General features: G+C 34.6%; 2 protein-coding genes across 2 annotated transcripts in view; one reads left to right on the top strand and one right to left on the bottom strand.

The window, feature by feature from the left end:
• LOC145261098 (uncharacterized) overlaps window positions 1–24,348 on the bottom strand; it is a 446,786-nt gene that overhangs the window by 368,024 nt on the left and 54,414 nt on the right. The gene's annotated exons all lie outside the window — the stretch shown is intronic.
• The window catches only part of LOC145261100 (tectonic-like complex member MKS1), a 474,527-nt gene that overhangs the window by 5,063 nt on the left and 445,116 nt on the right, over window positions 1–24,348 (top strand). The window contains exons 2-4 of the mRNA XM_080119317.1: window positions 4,185–4,335; window positions 8,399–8,481; window positions 16,916–16,985. Of these exons, the coding sequence (XP_079975443.1) occupies window positions 4,185–4,335; window positions 8,399–8,481; window positions 16,916–16,985 (304 nt within the window). The remainder of the gene's footprint in view (window positions 1–4,184; window positions 4,336–8,398; window positions 8,482–16,915; window positions 16,986–24,348) is intronic.

The following is a 24,348-nucleotide window of genomic DNA, read 5'->3' on the forward strand; positions in this document are numbered from 1 at the left end:
TATACTAATAATACACATAGATGTATAGATAAATAAAAATAATTTCTTTTGTTTCACCTACTACATAACACAATCACTTTTCTTCATTTCACTCATTTGATTTATTTAAATAGGTAAATAAAATGATTTCAAATGTGGTTTTACAGATTTTGAAAAAGAACATGGTATTGCCATTGTCAACTAATAAAATTCCTTCACAACTGATAAAAAACTTAGTCGCAAGCATGCCGAAGATAATTTTTGAAGTAATTCGTAATAATGGAGGCTATACTAAATACTGAGACCCTTTTTAGTAATTTATAATTGCCTTTTGTTAGATCAATAATTTTATTAAAGTGGTCTTATCATTTTGACCAGGTGAAAATGTTTGTTTTTTAAAAAATTATTAGGTCAGGGTTAAGGTTTCGAATGAAGCAGATTTCATTTTTTTTCCATCATATTTTCCCTTTTGGCAATGGTTTCAACCATTTGTTTGATTAAAAATTCGATAATATGCGTAAATGCTTACTTTCTTAAGTGGTCTTATGATTTTGACCAGGACTGTATATATATATATATATATATATATATATATTTTTTTTTTTTTTTTTTTTTTCATGAGTTTTTATTTTGGTTTTGATTCAAGCTAATGCACCCAAGTCATATGGATATATTTTTTTATTTTTGAAATGGTAACGTTATGATATATAAAAATTGATAGAACATTAAATCTATAATAGTATATACAAAATCTACAAAAATTAAAATATCATAATTTAGTGTACTTTATGATCGCACTTTGCCGGGCGTTCATTCTAGCTTAGATAAATACTGAATTAATAACAATATTATTTAGAAAGCTATTCTTAACATGGGAAGGAGAACGTGTTTTGTACCTATTCTGTATTTTAACCTTACAATTTAATAAAAGCAGATATCAAAATTTTAAGCTTGAAAATACTATTTAAAAAATAGCGCAGATCAATAAGTGCAGTAGCACCATTTTTGGAATTCATAAGGGTTCATTCGGCTCCTTTGCAGATAGAACTGATTTCTGTGACACTATTTGACATAACCACCTCACACACATGCCAAATGGCTGCAATTCTAGATGAGATCATTTAAGTGCAACTGAAAAATGCCAAAATGAAGAACTGATTAACTTTGAAACTCTTGGAAATGTCACATTTCTTTGATGTTTCATGAATGGTTATTAATTAGAGCAGTAATACACTAATTTGCAACAATTTAAGACCACAAGAATGACGTTATTTTCTTTTCTCAAAGGTACTGGATTGTATGCTTTTCATCATGCAATGAGTTACTGATGTCGCACTAGTCACTATACTTTTGAGTTGTTTGTTTGTTTGCACAAAATAATTATAGTTTATATTATTTAGATTAATCGGGCAATTGCTTTCATCTTGAGTGCTATCTGCACAATGTTTCAATTGACTTTCGTCAAGTGTTACAGTCGCCGTATTTTGACAGGAAAAAACAGAGGTGTAGTTCTGCACTCTACTGTTTTGAATTTTGGATATAGTTGGAAGTAAGTTTACTCAAATTATAAAGATAATTTAATTATCAGGAGACACTAGAGATATAATTTTTAACTTATTATAATTAAATTTTTAATTAAATCCATCAACCAATTGTAAATTCTTAGAAACATAATATTATAGTTTAATTTGTTTTTAAGGGGGTGGGGTTCTTTCAACGGATTTATTCTGGCTTTGTGCTAGCTTTCCACCAGGCAATGCCAGTGCATTGGTCCTGCTAGTATATATATATGTATGTATATATTACTAGATGTATGAACATGCATCTGTGTAACGTTACACACGTTTACAGGCCTAGACCCAACACATTGTAGCAGAGTACATAGCAATATTTATTTTCTCATTCTCCTGTCACGTGTGACTTCTCGTTATGGTTGTGTGATCACCCACATCTCTAACGTGATCATCCTCCTTCTCTCTGATCTCTCTCTCTCCTTTTTTTTTTTTCTAGTTTTTTTCTTTTTCCTTACCGCGACGTGATTTTGAACACGGCTCGGTATTTGCATATAGTCACCATACGTGCTGTTACATTAGCTGCACAGACCATGATTGTCTGCTTGTTGTGTCAGTTCAAGGTCATGGTTTGATTCTGACACTGATTGCAATGTCAATTTGGTCTTAGTCAGTGCTGCTTCATAAAAATTCTCCCTCTAAATTAAAATTACAAATCCAGTTTAAAATAAATAATAAAGGCTTATTTTTTGGGAGTTTATAATGTTAGTCGTTTTTTTTTTCTACTGACCAACAGACTTGCAAATGAGAATTTTTCTGCATGACCAAATCAAAACACAAGTTCAACCAAACACAACCCATGAGCTAAAACCCTCAGAAATGATCTCTCTATGAAAGGCACACAGAAAACTAACTGGACCCTCTGCTGGAATATATATAGATATCACTGAGATCACACCAGAAAGACCACTCGAGATAATCAACTACTAATCTATGGACATAAAAACAAATCACTAACCAGGGAGTTTGATATCTGTTATGGACATTATTTTTGGAAAAACTCAAGTGGATCAATGTCACAGACGGGAAATCTCGTAGCATTATTTTTTACAAGTGAACAAATTGAATTCTGGGTAGACATATTTTCCATTTCTTGGATTATTTACCTCTTTTGGTTCAATATTTCTCATTCGTAGCAAGCCTATTATTCATGTGCATTGCAAACATGCAATTTGATTAGGCTGTCTGAAGATAATTGCTTCGTTTCCTAAAATGCACCAAACATTGATGTTATTGTTTTTTTCTTTTCTTTTTGCAAAACTCAATCATATTCTGCAAAGTCAAAAACAAGAATTTTACTCTACAAAAAAAAACCTTTTTCCAAAATCTCTGGATTCGGCATTAAATAACTCAAAAGGGTTGATATGCCATAAAACAAAACAATCAAACCAAGCAGATATTACTCATGTAAGGACACAGTGTTCATTAGAAAAATAAGAGAATTTTTTTTTTTTTAAATTCAATTTTCACCCCAAGCACGGCACAGTGCCACTTTGAAGTAGGGGACTACTATCAGGGACATAAGTTGCAGGGATATTATGAAGGGAGACGAGCAGCAAGATGTCTGTTCACATTACATTTGAACTTCTGCATGTCAGTGCAGTTGGGTAAGCAGAATTCTGGAAGAGAGTTCCAAAGTCGAGCAGTTCTGAAACTACTGGAGTAGAAGGCTTTCTTACATCTAGGGATCTCTACTGTGTAGCGGTGGGATTTAGCTGCCTGTCGGGTTTGTCGGAGGTATTTACATCGAGGGGGTACAAGTGCTTGTAGTTCGTCAGAGCATTCACCATTAAAATATTTGTAGAACAGGCAGAGGGATGCAACATTTTGTCGGTGGGACAGAGGCTGAAGCTTAGATGATAGTTCAGTACCTATCAGGTTAGCAACTCTCTTCTGAACCCTGTCCAGGAGTGAGAGATGCGCAAGAGATGCACAGTCCAAATGTGACAACAATACTCCATACTTGGGCGAATGGTGGCCTTATAGAGGTACAGGATATTTTCAGGTGTAAATAGCTTTTTAGCACGGTAGAGAGAGTTTAAAAGAAGTATTTTCAGGTAATGTGTTTTTGGCCATTGCTATTGGTGGTAGAGAAGGTTTAATTTCCCTTTCCCTTTAGTTTTCTATATAAAAAAAAAATTAATAATCTAATATATAAAAGGTTATATGTCTGTCTGTCTCCAAATTTTCAAACTCTATCTCCTCTGAAACTTAAAGTTGCAGAGCGGTGCTAAGGGCGTCAAATGGTGGGATTTTTTATGGATCATTCTTTTATGGGTCTTTAGCCAGTTAAAATAGTTTTTAAAGAATTAAAAATGGGTCAGAATTAAAAAATCGTTATACATTTTGTACATTCACCTCAGTTTATTTTTAATTTTTAATCAGCTCATATGTTTGTCACGTTGGTACAGTGGTAACATCACCAGCTTTGACTGCTACAATTTCAGTTTTGATTCTAGCTTTTTTTTCCTTTTGAAATCACAACTGTATAATAATATATACGAAATATGGACAAACTAAAATATCATTTTTTTTTTTTTTTTTACATGGGGGTCACCGCTTATCAAGACCCAGAGGTAAGCATATTTTATGCCCGGGCTTGTGATGATAATGATAATATGGATCTCTTTGCAGGATCTGTCTCCGCCGGATCACATCAAACATGTTACTGAGTGATCTGGATGAAACTGAAGACAAAATCGATAACGAACGAATGCTTAATGCAAATCCAAACGCGGACTGTGAGGATCGAGTATTCCAATGGCAAGAGAAAGTTTTCTCTCAGGTAAGAAACTCGCTTTTTTTAATTTTGATTTTTTTATCTACTTTTGAATTCATATTTCTGTTTGATTTTTAAATAATCTATACACAACAAAAATAATGTTTGAGTATTATTACTGTTTAGATGATTATTCTCATTTTTTTATTTGCGGACTATTCTTACCTAAACAGTCAAAGCCACTAGTGATCACTTGTGTACCTAGTAAACATTTAAGGTCAGATGAAAGAGAGTTTTTCAAAAGTTATAAAAACAACACATCATTCTGGGAGGTTGGTACAATTACTAAGAGAGTCAATGACATAGTACATATACAAGGACCAGCATATACCCACAAACGTCACCAGAACCAACTAAGATGTCGATCAGTTGGAACCAGCGACAGTTTACCATTGGAAGATGAGCCGATAGACACTGTCTTCGAAACTTTTGATCTTGAACCTCCTCAACCAACACCTGAACTACGGTGGTTGTTCCGTAAGAGAAAGTTTACCGAGCCATTGAAGGTAATCCCTAAGAGGAGGAAGTACTGACAGCTTTTACAAACAAAAAACTGGGGAGGAGGTGTTGGAGACACCCTTCCATAGGATTAATGGACTATCTCATGACGTCACTTCCTCTGGTGACATCACTTCCAGTATCGAGTACCGGTGCCCAGAGTCAGAGATTGGCACGTGGCCAAGGAGGTCGTGTGCAAACGCCCACCTGTTTAGGAATGGTATTGCTCAACCTGCTTTTGCCTGTAATATATGTGAATACATGTTCATTCCTAAAAGTCCTGTGTTCCTTCATTCTTATTACCATTTAACCCCATAACACTTTTCAAATTATTTCTCTCTGATAGTTTAATAAGAGTAGTAGTTGATGGGCAGAAATCAGAAGCTCACAGTATTAATGCTGGAGTCCCTCAGGGGTCCATCCTGGGCCCAACTCTCTTCCTGATTTACATTAATGATCTTCCAAATCACGTCCTTACATCATTCGTAGACATTTATGCTGATGACACTACCATCTATGGTAGCACATCTAAGACCATAAATGACTAAGTTCTCTCTGATTCTTTCTTCTCTGATCTTGAACACATAGTACAATGGCCTCATGTTTTGACAAGCTTCTGGGCTTGGCCTTTACTCCTGATCTGAAATGGAACACGTACATCAAATTTGTTGCCAAAGCTGCTGGAAAAATGGTGGGATCCTTCTATCAATCCAGTAGATATCTCACTGCTGATGTAATTCTCTATTTATATTAGAGCCAGGTACATCCAAGGATGGAGTACTGTTGCCACATCTGGGCAGCAGCTGCTAGAAAGGACTTATCCTCCCTTGATAAAGTTCAAAATAGATTTCATAGCCTCATAGGAGATGTCCTTTTTTCTTCGCTGCAACCCTCTTTCTCACAGAAGAGATGTAGCGAGTTTGTCTTTGCTTTATCGTTATTTTCATAGCAAGTGCTCGACTGAACTTCAATCTATGATCCCCCTTAGCCAAACTTTCACAAGAAACACTTGTCTAGCTGAAAACACTATCAATAATTTTCCCCACTCTTTATCTGTTCCTAAACCTAAACGTAGATTCCATGAATATAGCTTCTGTCTTAGAACTGCACGCCTGTGAAACTGTCTTCTGTTTTCCTGCTTTCCAGCTGACTACAATATGGTTGTCTTCAAGTCCAATGTAAACATGTTCTTGATAAGCCATTCCCCTTAAGTTAACAAATTTACTAAATTTCCATTACTGACAATTACTATATTGTCCAATTGACTACTATACACTCTTTAACCCTTATCCTCGAGTGGCTCATGGGACTTGATAAGTGGTGATGTCTATGTAAAAAAAACAACTTTTTTGTTATCTTGTCTCTTCTGGGATGCAATTCCTCCTGTCACTAGTTGATGAGCTGTAAAGAGCATCTAAGATAAAAACACGACGCTGATTTTCTGGCAAGGATCTCTTTATTTCGTCTGACATCTACAAGTGAACCGGGAGACCCCTCCCATTGTTAACTCAAGCTTTCTTGCGTTTTTTTCCATTGAGGCATCCTTTCTTCTGGTCTCGAAACTAACTCAAGTCCAACTGTCTATCAACTTCGACTCCAATCAACTATCTGCTCTCTTCTGACTCTACTCTGACTAAAAAATCCTCATGTGCGTTTATTTTTTGTATGGGTGTATGTGTGGGGAGTGGTAACCCCCATTAACCAGACTGCACCTAAAACGCACGGACTCGCTTTTTAGCACGCAGGTCATAATCACTGAGTCTGATGCGCCTCATCAGTAACCCCTTGACCTTTCTGCACCTATCCAACAGAAGTAAGTTGAATTCAAATCAGTACCGTGTTAACTGCATTACTGACACACAATAATTACAGCAGTTATTTGTTAATATCATCATCATCATCAGTTTAGCATCTGTTTTACACGCTGGCACGTGTTTGGAACGTAGTAGGGTTGTATATCTTTATGAGTTTCTATTATTGTCTAGTGTATAAATAGTTACGTGTCGATATATTTCATCGTTTAATGATGAGAGTATGACATATAACAAAAAGAGGAAGGATAACAATTCTCTTTGAGGGAATGGGCTAACATTGGGCAATCTAAGAAACATACCTGGTTCATCTTTGGTCTTGTTTGATGGGAAGCTGCAAAGAAGATTCTTCTCAGTGAATAAACAAATCTTGGGTCGTCTTTTCGGCAACTTTATTCCAGATGTTTCCTAATTGAAAAGCTGCATGCTGGTCCATTGTTTCTTACATTTTATAGACATTGGCCCCCTCTTTCAGGTGCTTTGAGCTATTACAACCTGTTGGCTCTTCAATTCCAACTCCTCTCTTCGATGAACTAACTAACTGAAAACTGTAGTTGTTTCAAAATCTATCTTCCTATTATGATGTCATTAATACACATAGCACTACGATCATCATCTGATGTTTTTACATAATCTATAATCTTTGGTATTCCTAAGTTGCTCAGTTGATAAACATTCCAAAGTTATTTTAAATAAATATTTCATTCTAAAATAACTATTTTATGTGACATTCCATCTATTATATAAATCTCACCTGTCTCTTTAAATGTATGTATGTATGTATGTATGTATGTATGTATGCCTAAAACTTTCAACAGAGGCGACGGATTTTCACAAGATCAGTATCGTTTTGAAGCTCGACACTTCAGACAACAAGTATCGAAAAATTGGCCCAAAACATTAATTCCTTCACCCTGGGCACTATTCTATAGAGAGGGGTCACTTTTTTCGCCGATATTTTTTAAAGTAATCCTCTTTTTTCAATTGACTAGCCTTAATTTAAACCTACGTCCGTCCGGTTTGGTGATGGGCGCAACAGCAAAGACGTCACGTTTTTTTTGGGGGGGAGTCACGTTCTTTTCCTCCTTCGCAGTATAGGTTCAAGCTTGCCTGCCTACTACTACTTTATTTTTTATTTTTTGTTCAACACACACTTCAAACCATCCGGGCAGGCTTGTCTATTATATAAATCTCACCTGTCTGTTTAAATGTATGTATGTATGTTTGTATAAAACTTTCGAGAGAGACAACGAATTTTAACGAGATCAGTATCATTTTGAAGCTCTACGTCTCGGATGACAAATATTGAGAAACTGGCCAAAAACATTTAATTCCTTCACCCTCAACTGGGCAATTTTCTACAAGGAGGGGTCGATTTTTTTGCGAGCCATTTTTGCAAATCATATCGGTTGGATTGACTTTGCCTAATTTTAACGTTCTGAACTTCCGGTCGCATCATGGAGTAGCAGTAAGACGTCAGATTTTCTTTCCCTTTCTTTTCCACCTTCGCCTGCTTACTACCACTTTTTTTTTTGCTTGTTACTGAACACACACCTCCAAACATCCGGGCAACGCCAGGCACCCAGGCTAGTTTAAACTTATAAAACACAATCATAATAATAATTGATTAGGGTTATCTGGTGTTCCCTGGCATGCTAATATCTAACACGTTAAATGGTTTTAAGAAATTTACTTCCAAAGTAACCTATCTCTGGCCTGGTCTTATTTATAGGAATTTCTTTTTGTTATTTTTTTTCCAGAGAGAGGTTGAATTTTATTCAGTGGAAGAGAATTGCACAGATATTCTTTCAAAGAAATACCAGAAAATTGTCAGAGAACTCAAGTAAGTATTTTTTTGTGATACTAGTACAGCTTTTGAACTAAACAAAAACAACTGGGAGATGTTCAGATAGGGATCTTTGTTATTCTCTTCATTGTTATTGTTTGTTGCAATTATAATTTAATAAAAATGTTGTTTGTTGTAATTACAATTTAATAACAATGTTGTTTGTTGCAATTACAATTTAATAAAAATGTTGTTTGTTGCAATTACAATTTAATAAAAATGTTGTTTGTTGCAATTACAATTTAATAAAAATGTTGATGCAATTACAATTTAATAAAATTGTTGTTGCAATAACAATTTATTAAAAATGTTTTTTGTTGCAATTACAATTTAATAAAAATGTTGCTGCAATTACAATTTAATAAAAATGTTGTTTGTTGCAATTACAATTTATTAAAAATGTTTTTTGTTGCAATTACAATTTAATAAAAATGTTGCTGCAATTACAATTTAATAAAAATGTTGTTTCAATTACAATTTATTAAAAATGTTTTTTGTTGCAATTACAATTTAATAAAAATGTTACTGCAATTACAATTTATTAAAAATGTTGTTTGTTGCAATTACAATTTAATAAAAATGTTGTTTGTTGCAATTACAATTTAATAAAAATGTTGCAATTACAATTTAATAAAATTGTTGTTGCAATAGCAATTTATTAAAAATGTTGTTTGTTGCAATTACAATTTAATAAAAATGTTGTTTGTTGCAATTACAATTTAATAAAAATGTTGTTGCAATTACAATTTAATAAAAATGTTGTTTCAATTACAATTTATTAAAAATGTTTTTTGTTGCAATTACAATTTAATAAAAATGTTGTTTGTTGCAATTACAATTTATTAAAAATGTTTTTTGTTGCAATTACAATTTAATAAAAATGTTGCTGCAATTACAATTTAATAAAAATGTTGTTGCAAATGGAAAAAACTATTTGCAATTACATTGTCTCTCTCTATATTTTCTTTTTTATTTTCTTTCGTTTTTTAGTCATTGTTCACTTGTATTTCTTCTTTTTTTTACATAGGAGTCACCACTTATCAAGGCCCACCAGCCCCTCGAGATTAACGGTTATTGAGTGTACAGTAGTCAATGGGATAATTTCGTAGTAATCATTAGTAGTGGAAATTTGGTAAATTGGATTACTTAAGAGGACGGGTCATCAAGAATTTGTTTACATTGGACTTGAAGACAACCAAATTGTAGTCAGCTTAAAACTAGACAAATGAAAGAGAGTTCCACAGGGGTGCAGTTCTAAGAAAGAAGCTTTATTCATGGAATCTACATTTTTGGTTTAGGCACAGATAATATATGGGGAAAATTATTGATAGTGGTTTCAGCTAGAGGAGTGTTTTACATGAAAGTCTGGCAAGGGGGGACCATAGATTGGAGCTCAGATGAGCACTTGCCATGGAAATAATGACACTAGTGTTTCATTCTTTCGGGAATCTTCAGTGCAGGGTGTAACGATTAACACCAGTCAAACGATTCGAACCCCGCAACACGAGACATCTATATATATATATATATATATATATATATATATATATATATATACACACACACATTCTGGGCATCTCTTTTACATCTGATACGGATGTCCTCATGCAAGCTAACATACCATGCATTGAAAAATTGATATATGTAACCAGATTAGGTGGGCTGGGCATCTAATAAGGATGGAGGATGAGAGCTTACCCAAGTGCCTGTTTTATGGCGAAATTATACAAGGAAAGCATCCACAACAAAATCCAAAGAAACGCTTCAAAGACAACATCAAGAGTAACCTAAAAGCTCTCGGTATTGACATGTCTAGCTGGGAAAGTGATCATGAAAAGTGATGTTCCATGGTTTATCACGACTGTGATAGTTTTGAGAAGAAAAAATATGACTATGTGAAAATTAAGCATGATATTTGCAAGAAAAATATGTTAAATCTATCAGGGCTTTTGTGCTGAACTACATTTGTGATTTATGTGATAGAATTACTATATCTGGAGCCGGTCTAGCTAGTCAAAAGCGATCTTCTGGAAATCAGTCTTTCTTGGATGGGGAAAACACTGTGGAACACAGATATTCTATGTGCTCTATGGTCTGCAAATCAAGCAGAGGTCTGAAGCTTCATATGAATGTTCACAGTAAAGCAGTACCAGTTGGTGTCCCTCAATGTCAGCATAAGTGCGACCTATGCAAAAAACTGTATAAAAGCAGTGCTGGTCTGAAGAGTCACCTTCGTTCCCACAGAAGATAATAATCTTGATCACATATCCACATGTATATATATATGTGTGTATGTGTATAAAATAAAAATAAATAAAAAATTATAAAATAAATAATAAATTAAAAATAAATTATAAAATGAATAAAATAAAATGAATAAAATAAAATAACAAGAAAATATTTTTAAAAAAGTGTATGGAAATGGATAAATAATCAGCAATAAAGAAAGTAACAATCACCATATATATAATTTTAATTTTGGTTACAAATAAGTTTTCGTTATAATACCTTTACTTTATATATCACTAGGTAGGGGTACCCGGCGTTGCCCGGGTGTTTGGAGGGGGGGGGGTAAAAAAAAAAGTAAGCATGAGGATTGAACCCGAACTGTTGAGGCAAAGTTGTGAAAAAAAAAAAGTGCGACGTTAACCATTGCCCCACCGCGACATTCTTACGGAAACATGTTTGAATTTAGCAGGTGCTCGTTTTAATGAGTTAATGAGGTCAAGTTTGACTGCGGGATTTCATTTACTGCTGAACGCTTTTTTTCCTCGCCCCCAAGATGTTATAGGAAAAAGACTAACCCACATGAGGCGAGCGACAAATCTTCCCGAAATCAAGCAAATTAAATAGACAGGCGAGCTTCGTTGTTAACTCTGAGATATTATGAAGTTGTGAACCGACCGACCGCTTCTCTGAAAGAAGCCTTTTGTAGACACACAGAAAAAGCGAACACACATACATACATACATTTTCGCTTTTATATCTATAGATTTCAAAGAGTATTTTTTGCTCTATCTAATCCTTTAAATTACGATCGTTTGAAAACAATTATGTTTTCTTTTCAGAACATTGAATACTGGTTAAAAAAAAAAGCAAATTTGCACAATTTTCTTATTTCAATTCAAGCTAGGCCGAAATATCAACAAAGCGTTTGGCCCAGGAACCACTACTGAACGCACAGCAGAATGGTGGTTTAAGAAATTTTGTGACTGCGATGAGAGTCTTGAAAATGATGAGCATAGTGGTCAGCCATCGGATGCTGACAACGATCGAAACCAATCCACACACAACTGTTCGAGATTCTGCTTCTGAATTAGATGTAATGTATATAATGATTTAAAAATAAAAAAGATCTTGGAAATTTATAATGTTATTTGATTATATACATGTGTATTATAAACTGTACTGTATTTTGCTATTAATTTTTAATGCTGTATCTCAGAGTGGGGCTTCCACTGGGCAACGCCGGTTAACGAGTCCTGCTAGTTAGTAAATATTCCAAAACCACAAATATATTTATATAATATTCATATTATTTTGTTGCTGGTATGGTATGTCTTACACAGCAATAAAATAATATGAATGTCATATAAACATATTATCTATATATATAAAAGGCAAAATGTGTGTGAGTGTGTGCATTTTTGGTGTACATCCGGCAAAGACTTGGGGGGGGGGCACTGTTTCATAGAACTTTTTATATGCTATCTAGATTATAACATCTCCGATTTACGAAACGAGGTCGTGTGTATCTTTAATTTGGGCGACTTTTACACACTGTTTTCGCAATATTTTTTGGTTTACACATGTTTCTTTGGCTTTTCCATATAAAAAAGTGAAACTGTGAAAGCGAATTTGTGTTCTCTGCTTTTCGTGCTGAGACATCCAGAAAGCGATAAGGTTTGATAAATGTGGGAGAAACCCCTTATATCAGACAATTGCTATTCATTTGAACACTCCTCTTTTTATGGAGAGCTGGGTTTCCCCAACAACATCTTGGGGAAAACTGGCTTGCAGCCAAAGTTAAGTTTCCGCTATTGCGTGATGCTTAACCTCATTAAATTCACACACTGTAGAGATCCCTAGATGTAAAAGATCTTTTTACTCCAATAGTTTCTTCCCCAGAACCGCTAGACTCTGGAATTCCATTCCAGATCCCTGCTTCTCCAACAGTACTGACGTGCAGAAGTTCAAGTGTAACGTGAACCGACATCTTGCTGCCTAAATCCCTACATAATACCCCAGTAGTTGTTGCCCCTGATAGTAGCCCCCTACACCAAAGTGGCAATTTGCCTTGTTTGGGATGAAAATGTAATTAAAAAAAAAAAAAAAAAAAATTTAACTTTTTAATCGTTAGATTGAAACCCTTTTAACTTCCTCTCCTGTCGTGGCCGAGCAGTAAGATGTCAGGTTTTTTTTCCCTTTCTTTTCCATCTTCACGTTAAGGCTTTGGGTTCGAACCTTCCTACCAAAAAAATTTTTTTTTTATTTTACACCTCCAAAACACCCAGGCAACGCCGGGCACCCCCACTAGTCTATACATATAAAAGGTAAAATGTGTGTTAATGTGTGTTTGCACATTTTGTGTATTTCTATATAAAAGCCAAGTACATCCAGTGATGGAGTATTGTTGCCACATTTGGGCAGGAGTTACTAGAAGCAGCTTGTCCTTCCTTAACAGAGTACGAAACAGACTTTGTAACTTCGTGGGGATGCCCTTTTCTTTTCCTTGCAACCTCTTTCCCACAGAAGGGATGTTGCAAGCCTGTCTTTGTTTTATCGTTATTTCCACGACAAATGCTCATCTGAGCTCCAATCTCTGGTCCCCTTTTGCCAATCTTTTTCAAAAATCACCCGTCTAGCTGAAACAATAACTTTCCCCACTCTTTAACTGTGCTTAAATCAAAATGTAGATTCCACAAACAGTGCTTCTTTCTTAGAACTGCACGCCTGTGGAACTCTCTTCCATTTACCTGTTTCCCAGTAGACTACAATTTGATTGTCTTCAAGTCCAATGTAAACAAATTCTTGATGAACCGTCCCCTTAAGTAATCCAATCTACCAAATTTCCATTAATAACGACTACTAGGATATTGTCCCATTGATTACTGTACACTCAATAACCCTCATCCTTGAGTGGCCTCAGGGCCTTGATAAGTGGTGACTCCTATGTAAAAAAAATGTCCGGCAATAGCTTTTTAGGGAGGGGGGGCGCTTGGAGGGGATCACTATTCCTTAGAACTTTTTATATGTTACCTAGATTATAATATCTCCGATTTACGAAAGAGGGTCGCATGTATCTTTAATTTGGGTGACTTTTATATGCTATTTTCGCGATATATTTTACTCATCGTGTGTTTGTTTGGCTTTTCCGTATAAAAAAACGAAACTGTGAAAGAGAAGTTTGTTCTCGACCTTTTGTGCCAAGATGTCCAGAAAGCAATAAGGTTTGATCAATGCGGGGAAAACCTCTTATATCAGACAATTGCTATTTATTTCGACACTCCCCTTTTTATAGGGAGCTGGTTTTTCCCAACATCTTGGGAAAACTAGGTTGCAGCCAAAGTTAAGTCGCCTGATGTTTGCCCTCATTAAATTCACGCATCTGTCACTTAACTTTTTAACTGTTAAATTAAAACACTTTTCAGTTCCTGTCCCGTCGTGGCCGAGCGGTAAGATGTAAAATTATTTCACACTTTTTTCCACCTGGCCTCAAGGCTTCCGGCTCGAGCCTACCTGCCTCCCAAAACTTTTTTTTCTTTTACACCAACAAACACACGGGCAACGCAGGGCACCCCTGGTAGTCTATATATATATAAAAGGCAAAATATATGTTGGTGTGTGTGTGCATTTTTTGTGTATGTCCGGAAAAGGCTGGGGGGGGGGCGCTCGGTGGGGTCACTCATTCTTAAAACTGTTTATATGCTCCCTAGATTATAATATCTATGATTTACAAAGAGAGGTCGCATCTATCTTTTATTTGAACGACTTTTACACAATATTTTTGCAGTATTTCTCATTCTCCACGTTTGTTTAGCTTTTCCGTATACAAGGGAAACTGAATCAGTTTACAAGGGAGGCTCCTCGGCACTCGTGCTGGAAGGTCCAGAAAAGCAATCAACTTTGATCACTGCAGGAGAAACCCCTTATATAAGACGATTGCTATTCATTTGGACATTCCCCTTTTTAAAAGGAGCTGGTTTTCCCCAACATCTTCGGGGGGGGGGGGATAAACTGGCTTGCAGCCAAATTAAAGTCGCGTGATATTTGACCTCATTAAATTCATGCACATGTCACTTAACATTGAATTAGAACGCTTTTCACTTCCTGTCCTGTCGTGGCTGAGCAGTAAGATGTCAGGTTTTTTCCCCTTTCTTTTCAGTCTTCACATTCGAGCCTACCTGTCTCCCAAAACTTCTTTTCTTTTACACCGACAAACACATGGGCAACGCCGGGCACCCACACTAGTCTATATATATAAAAGGCAAAATGTATGTTAGTGTGTGCATTTTTTGTGTATGTTCGGCAAAGGCTTTTTTTCGGGGGGGGGGCGGTTACAGTTTTTTAGAACATTTTATATGCTACCTAGATTATAATATCTACAATTTATGAAACAAGGTCATGTGTATCTTTAATTTGGCAATATTTCTTGGTCTACGCATGTTTGTTTGGCTTTTCAGTATAAAAGCGAAACTGAATCCAGATCAGAATGAAGCTTCCTGACCCTTGTGTAGGGACATTCAGAAAGCAATCAACTTTGATCAATGCAGGAGAAACCCCTTATATCAGACAATTGCTATTCATTTGAACACTCCCCTTTATATGGGGAGCTGGTTATCTCCAACATCTTGGAGAGAAACGCAGAAACTGGCTTGCAGCAAAAGTTAATTTCATTTCCCTATGGCGTGATGTTTAACCGCATTAAATTCACGCACCTGTCACTTAACTTTTTAATCGTTAAATTAGAACGCTTTTCATTCCTGTCCCATATTGGCCAAGCAGTAAGATGTCAGGCTTTTTCACACTTCCTTTTTCACCTTCGCGTCAAGGCTTTGGGTTTGAGCCTACCTCCATACCAAAACCTTTTTTGTTTTCTTTTACACAGACAAACACCCAGGCAATGCTGGGCAACCCCGCTAGTCTATATATATAAAAGGCAAAAGTGGTAAACGCATTTTTGTATCTCCAGCAAAGGCTTTTTTCGCCGGGGTTCTCCAGGATGTACTATGTCTTAGAACTTAGATCATAATATTTACGATTTGCAAAAGGACATCGTATCTAGATTTATTTTGATCAAATATTATAAAATTCGCGCTATTCCGTTCTATCGCATGTTTGTTCGGCTTTTTAGTATAAATAAAGTGAAACTAATGGAGTGAAAGCAATTCCTCGGCTTTCCTGCCAGGGACATCCAGAAAGCAATCAGCTTTGATCAATGCAGTGAAAACCGTCATATCAGACAATTGCTATTCATTTGGACACTCCCCTTTTTATGGGGAGCTGATTTCCCTCCAATATCTTGGAGAAACAAAACAAAACCAAAAGTACTGCCTCACAGCTTAAGTGCGGGATTTCATTCCTCTATGGCATGATCTTTGACCTCATTAAATTTACGCACCTGTGTGAACTCATTCACTTAACTTTTTAATCGTTTAATATCAACCATTCTCACATCTCTGCCTTCTTAGTGTCGTAGTAAGATGTCAGGCTGTTTTTTTTCCTTCGCCTCAATGCTTTGGGTTCAAGCTTACCCTCCTACCAAAACATTTTTTTTACACCTCCAAACACCCGTGCAATGCCGTGCATCACCGCTAGTTTATATATAAATCTCACCTGGCTGTTTAAATGTATGTATGTATGTTTGTATGTCTGCCTAAAACTTTCGACAGAGGTGATGGATTTTCACGAGATTGGTATTGTTTTGAAGCTCGACCCTTCGGACGACAAATATCGAAAATTTGGCTGAAAATATTTATTTCTTCACCCTCAACTGAGCACTTTTCTACAGGAAGGGGTCGCTTTTTTCGCCGATATTTTCAAAAGTCATCCCTTTTTTGATTGATTAATCTTAATCTGCATTACTTCCAGGCTTGGCGATGGATGCAACAGCAAAGACGTCATGTTTTTTTTTTTTTCACGTTCTTTTCCTTCCTTGTAGTACTGGTTCGAGCCTGCTTACCTGCCTACTACCACTTTTTTAACATTTTTTTATTTTATTTTGCTCAACACATGCATCCAAACATCTGGGCAACGCCGGGCACTCAGGCTAGTAAAGTTTAAAGGAATGTTATAGAAAGTAACGGTCTGAGAGTAAATGTCTCTTCTAAAAAAAATCAGAAACATTTTATATTCTATTATAATTCTTAGAAATTATTTCATTTTAATATTTGTTTTTTTATTTATTTATTATTTTTTTTTCCATTTTCAGGGATAAAGACAATCCACAAAACAGATTGTTCTCAATTGTTGATCATGACAGATTCTTTAGTCCGGATGAGGTAAGTTTTTTTTTTAAGTTTTTTTTTTTACTTTTTTTAGTTTGATCACTTTTTGTTGTCATGACAACTGGAGATTTGAATAGAGCACCACCAGCAACAATTTCTCTGCAAGTTTTTATTGATGAAAACGAGAGTTAATAAAATGCACAATCCTTTTTGAAATCCAGCCATATTTGGTACAAATAAACTTCACTCTATACTCGACTTGTCCACCAAGTTTAAGCCATTAATGTCCAACAGTTTTTATTTTATGTTTCTACATTGCTTATTCTTTTTTTGGACATTCACTAATATGGTTCAATCACGTTGACACACCGATTCTTGCAAGATCACTGAAGTTAAGCAATGATGAGCCTGGCTAGTACCAAGTAACCATTTGGGAACAATAAGTGCTGTATGTGCTCTCTGCTTATCTCGGCATTGTTTCCAGTCGACCTGAACTTATATATACTTGCAACTGGAATTAAAACAGTGCCGACTCAGGAGAGGTGTGGTTGAAGATTGCACAACTCTTGCCACGATAATTTCATGCACAGGCACCCTTCAGTGGGTATCCATAGTCTGTCAAGACTGAACAGAGTTGTTTAATATTTCTATTATTGTATTACAGACACCAGCGTCTCAAAAGTTTGTCTCCACTCTAGAAGCTTTCTTAGTCAAAATAAGTATTTTCAGAAAAAAAATGCACCGAAATAAAATATATTTATGCCAATAACATAGTAGGAAAAGCTAATTTAAGAAATGGATTAGCTGGAATGAAATAGAGAGATGTCAGACAGATTGCTATTCCGGTTTGACTTTAAAAATCTGATTGATTTCTATATATATTATTTATAGATTCCATGAGTGGCATTTATTTTCTTTATAGGACGATAATGGTAATAAACGTACACTGTTTCACAAATTATTTTTCACTAGTGGGGACCTGTGGAAGGGACTCATTCATATGTAATCTATTGATGTTGGCATTCTGTAGATGTTCAGTGCGAATGGAGACGCTCTGATATTACCGTAGCTTTTTGTTAAAAATGTAAAAGTATTTATCTAAGCGAGCACGAACGCCCAGCAAAGCCCAGTCGTAAAATACGCTTAAATATGATATTTTAATTCTTGTAGATTCGTATATATTATTATAGTTAATGCTCTATCAATTTTTATGTATTATAAAGTTATGATTTTAAAAATAAAAAAATATATCCATATGACTTGGCTTGATTTGAAACTAAAATAAAAACTTGTGAAAAAAACATATGAAAAAAAAAATATATATATATAACTTGAGTTCCTTCAGCCATAATCGAAACCAAAACTTATGAAGAATTCTTGATAAAATTATTTATAAAAAAAAATAGATGTCTTAAGTTATAATCGAAATTGAAACCAAAACTTATGAATAATTCTTGGTAAAATTATTTATGACAATAAATGGAAGTACATAACAATTAAACGACCCGGATGTAAGTGTGACAGAAAATAACACACACGCTATCGTATTAATATATAGATACTGAAATATTCCAAGATGATTTCTATATATGCTATGTATTCAAAAGAAATCTACATTCAGTGAAGGCCCCCATTTGTATATTACATTAAAGAAAATTTATTTTAATAATTAGCTCGATTTTATTAATGGTTTGTTGTAATAGAATCATTTTAATTGTTTTATTTAGAAATATTATTTCAAGTTAATTTATTTTATTTTATTTTCAACTAGCATTTCAGCCCGGTGTTGCACGGGTGTTTGGAGGTGTATGTTAAGCAAACAAAAAAAAAAAAGGTCAATTTCTTTAACTTTGACCCCTATTATGACCCCTTAACATTTATTGTTTTGGGCTCAAATCAAGTTATTAAGTTAGATCCATGTCCAAGAAACCTATATCTAAAATTTCAATTGTTTAGACCTAAAATTGGCCGAGGAGTTTGGTAGAATTCTCAAAGGTAAAATGGTTGGACTTTGACCCCTTAACAGCCAAATTTCTGGCCGAAAATGGATTACAAAAAATTTCCCAAATTTCAGTACCCTGTACATCAAATTTCAAGTCTGTAGACTTAAAATTGACAGTTATTGTGTAGGAAAATGTACACATACACCTACACGTTCACTTTTATAGATATATAGATTTAATTTATATTTAATTTAGTATATTTTCAATTATTAATAGCTGACAGCAGTTGCATTTAAAACCAAAAGTAAGCTTATTTACTTAAACTATAAGAGTTAAGCTATGAAAGTTACTTCACGTTTGATTTTCATAAACCAAGATGGATGTGTTTTATGCTTTCCTAAATCCAAAATGTTCACTTTTCATAGCAAGTTAGGATATTCGGTGTATCTTAAATAGTATGTGACTCATCCCTCCACCCAGCAATATGTTTCGACTGAACAAGGCCGGGTATATGCAGCTAGTAATTAATAAAAGGTGTATTAACAAAAGTACGTTACAGAAGTATATCATGATTCTGAGGCCATAACTACCACAAGTTGCTACCAAGACATTTAGATGTAAATAGATAGATCAGCTTACTCTGTAAAATATATGATGATGATTGCAACGTCTTGTCAGACGAGAGCCACTCCCTCAGTCACTAAAAGTCCATGAGCCCGAATATGACTTTTTAGACCTGCCAGCGACTTGCACACCCTCAAGCAGACATGACACTGAAAACGCTCACTGATTTGTATGAGACTAACAGCAGCGGAACCTGTATTATCGTGGGCTTTCATGTTATTAACAAAACCTGCCTTCGACAACAGAGCCCGATCACACACCTTACACATCCAGAGATCTCCATGGTTGGGCGGCAAGATTTGGCATTTCCTACATGCTCTCTTAAGCTTCTCTCGGTCTATTTTGGCTGCTTCATAGTGTTCTGCACCCCTGTATATCAGTGTCCTCCACTGCTTGCGATCATACGCTAGGGACTCCCAACTGTCAACAGGAATATGAAAGCTCACCAGACTCTCCTTGATGCTATCACGAAAACTATATACTAAATAAATACTCTTTCTCTGTCTTGTGATATTGTTTTTGGATATGCACTGATATTGCTATTGTTGCATGATCATGTGCAGCCAGATGAGATGTTGAGTGCATAAAAATGAAGTTAAAAATCGAAAATTACCCATAAGGTTAGTTAAACAAGAAAATGAAAAATTTCATCTTCATCTACTTGTAATCCTGTTAAGATTCAGCTTGTGTCTTTCAATCGTAGACGTGTCCCTTTCCTTCCTGAGATTCTCATGGATGGCTTTGCTCTTGAGGCAAAATTGACTCTGAAATTTTTTTTTTTTTTTCTTTTTAATCAAATCTTTCTTGAAATTCATATATTAAATCCATTCCTTTTTGTGTTTATCGTAAGATTGAATTTTACTAGCTCTAAACACTTTCTCACACCTTAGGCGATTCTTTATCACTACAAATCTACTATCAGACCTTGTATGGAGTACTGTTGTCAAATTTGGGCTGGTACATGACTGTCTCATTTGAAGGGTCTTAATAAGATGCAGAAATTTATCTGTAATTTAATTGGCACCACCCTTTTTCTCTGCAACCTATTTTACAAAAACGTGATGTTGCTAGTCTCAGTCTTTCTTATAAATATTGATGTGTTCTTTAGAATTGTCTGATCTATTCCCTGCTTCCATTGTTCCAGCTCTTTGGTCTAGTGGTTGCCATCAATTCCCTGTTTTAATACCCCATTGTAATACAGCTTCCTATTTCAGTAATTTCTTTACAAGAACCACAGGCTTGTGGAGCTCTTCCTACTAACTTTTTCTCCTACCTATAACCTTGGCCTTTTCAAGGCACTTTCTGTCGTTTTCATAATTACCTTTCATTGTTGTTAGCTTCTTCCATCAAGTGGCTTCACACCTTGTCTGGAGTGATTTCCATAATACAAAAAAAAAAAAAAAAATCTGTAATAAGCAAATTAATCAAATCCAGAGCGGTTAATGGAGTTATTTGTTGTTCTTTTTAATTGTTTCGATCACTTTGGTTGCAAAGAGAAGAAAGAAAAAAAGATTGGCTGCTATGCCCACCACTGTTGAAACAACTATGACATGTCAATTAGAGATCTAACAGCTGTTTTCTTTGTTTGTTTTGTTTTTTTTTAATTTAAACCTCCCAAATAATACAAATTTCCACTGAAACATAAGAGGCTACTCTTATTGGAGACAACCTAAGTGAAGAGTTCGGTAGCAAGACTTTTGTTTACATTGCATTAAAATTTTTACATATCGATATGCACATGGAAACAGGGAGCAAGTAGGGAATTCCAAAGGCAAGTGGTCTGAAAAAGAAAGTAAAGCTCTTGTCTAGAATTTCCTCTATATTACAAAACAATAGATGTCATATTCCAAAAATCATAGAAATTGGTCAAATAGTTTATTTTTAAATAAGAAAATTAAATTTTATGAGTATCTGAGAAGTGAGTGCCTTGCCCGCCATTTTTAAAAAATGTTAAGAAACAAATAACAGATAACTGAACAAGTCATGCTTATTAGATTTATATTGTAATAATGGCTACGAATTCCCATTAAGTGTTTAAAAATTATTTTCTTTATAAAAATAAAACTACTTGATCAATTTATGTGATTTTTAGAATATGATATTTGTGTGAAAAATAAGAAACTCTGTAAGTTTGCTCTGTTCTGAAATAGATGAAAAAAATAAATCTTCGTTATTAAAATTGTACAAAGCATAATCCCAATTATTTTCAACAAGTCGTTCCATCAGAATCTCATTAATGTGTCTGCGAATGCAAATGTGTTCTTTTGGGGTTTTTTTTTTCATTGCTGCAAGGAGGATTCTGCCATTGTTGCTGGAGAGTGATGAATCTTCTTCTGATCTAAGAACAAACACCAGAACAGCAATTATTCTAGATTTTTCTTTCTTTTTATTGGGTTTTTTTTTTTTCCTTTTTGTTTGTATTGCTATTTTTGGTTTTAGCGTTTATTTTTCTTTTATTGTTTCCTTTTTTATTGTTTTTCATTTTTATTTTTGTTTTTTATTAGTTTTGTTCTTATTTCTTTTGTTTTATTGTTTTTCTCTTTGTTTTTATTGTTATTTTTAGTTTTAATGTTTATTTTTCTTTTATTGTTTCTTTTTCATTTTTTTATTGTTTATTCTTTTTTATTTTGTTTTTTTTACTGGTCTTGTTCTTATTTCTTTTCTTTTGATGTTTTTCTTTTTGTTTTTCTTTTTGTTTTAATTGTTATTTTTGCTTTAATGTTGCCTTTTCTTTTGACTTTTTTTTTGTTTTGTTTTGTTCTTTCCTTTTTCATTGTTTTTTTCTTTTTATTTTATTGTATCCTTTTTCTTTTATTGTTTTTTTGTTTTTATTTTTCCTTTTATTGTTTTATTTTTTTCTTGTTTTTCTTTGTATTGTGTTTTCCTTTTTGTTTTGTTTTGTTTTTCTCCATTTTATAGCTTTTTCTTTTTTCTATTTTTCTTTTTCTTTTCATTTTTCTATTTCTTGTTTTTAATTTTATAAATAAAAATAATTTTATTTTTTCATTGTTTTTATCGTTTTTATCTATTTTCCTTTTTGGTTTCCTTCTTGTTATTGTTTTCTTTTTATTCTTTTGTCTTTGTTTTTTGTTTTTATTGTTTTATACATCTTGATTGTTCTTTTTATACTTTGATAATTCCTTGTATTGGATTCCTCTGAATTTAGCCAGGTGGCTATGAATAATCAAAATATGAATCAATGAAAAGAGAAACTCACTTGCGAGAAGGAGAAAAGAAACTGCGAAGAATTGATATTCTTTACATGTGTCCTATCAATCTCTGAGTTCCATGATGCAAGTTTTATATTGAACTTAATTTTCATGAGTGATAATCTGATGGACTGGTCAACGAATGGACAGACTGATCCAAAAATAGTATTTCAAATAAAATTGTCTGATCAGCAAATGTTTTATTCCAAACCTAAGCATGAAAGACCATTTGGTAGATAGAGAAAGTCTCTCAAATATATATAGATACAACTAAGATTTCAAACTTTGGAACATTTTTGTTATCACCTAATTTAATGGCTCGATTATGTTTATAGATTCTTATAGTAAGGAACCATTGGGTTTCACCAATCTACATTTATGTATGTCCATTTTTTACAGGGTGGAATGATAAAATTCTTAGAAAAGACGACATGATTCCATTTCAGTTAGATGAAAACGGGTTTTCTTTTTTTGTTGCAGACCATCTACTAGTTGGCCAGTTGTGCACAAATTCTAAAAGCGATAAGAGCCTTTTATCATGTCTGAAAGTGACACAATGTCCAATGAGAGAGATCGGAGATGTGCCACTGTACAACTTATGCTCTCTATCGACCCAAATTATGACAACAGGACCGTAGATCGCTGGATTGTTACAAATAACAGGGACATGCCCTGGGTGATGAAAACAGTTTTCGTCCACGGTTATGGTCTTTGGTGTAGTTTTAAGTGAGAGCCACATCATGCCACCTCACATCTTTGAAGTCAGCTTGAAAGTCAACACTAAAATGTATCTGGATGTGCTGAAGAGTGTGGTGTTCCCCTGGTGCAATCAAGTGACCGCAGGACACGGTACCAGCCCACAAGTCCAAAGACACCCAAACTTTGTATCCTTCTCTTACTGGCCCCCTTCCTCTCCCAATCTGAAGCCACTGGACTACTTCTGTTTGGTCATAAGTCGAGAACATCACAAACATGACCTCCCACAACACCAAATCGAGCCTGATTGCCGCCATTTGCCAAGTATTCACCAAGCTCTCACCGGTGCTTGTGGAAAAGGCATGCTCCCAATCCCAGACCCGTATCAAGGCAGTGATAGAGATTGAAGGCGCCTTCACTGAATAGATGTCATCTCTACTACATAATCAAATTATCTGAATTGATTTTTTAAATAAAAGTTTTAAAATAAAGCTTTAGTGTTGTTTTTTTTAAGGCGATAAATTTATCATACCACCCTGAAATGTTTGACCAAACGTGATAATTAAAATGTTAACATAAACATCCACTTGTAAATATACAACATAGCAATATATACGTTTGAAAACAAAGCAAGCATTGTTACAAAATAAACAGATGTTTATTTTGTTTGAAACTTATGTTAAATTTCATAAATATATTTCGAAGGAAACTTTCATCTTCAGTATGTCTTCTTTTTTTTTGCCATGTTGTTGTTGGAGCAGAGAATTAACCGTTTGTTGTTTCTACAGTAGTTTTTTAAGTCTCGAAACAGTGCGTTTGGTCACGCGAGATTCACGTTAAGATTTTGTTCCTTAGACTTAGGAAACTACTGTAGAAACAACAAACAGCTAATTCTCTACTCCAACAGCAACATGGCAAAAAAAAAAAAAGAAGACATATCTGTTT

Source organism: Euprymna scolopes, chromosome 37 (genome assembly GCF_053919585.1).
Source record: "Euprymna scolopes isolate OS-2025 chromosome 37, ASM5391958v1, whole genome shotgun sequence".
NCBI classification, from domain to species: domain Eukaryota; kingdom Metazoa; phylum Mollusca; class Cephalopoda; order Sepiida; family Sepiolidae; genus Euprymna; species Euprymna scolopes.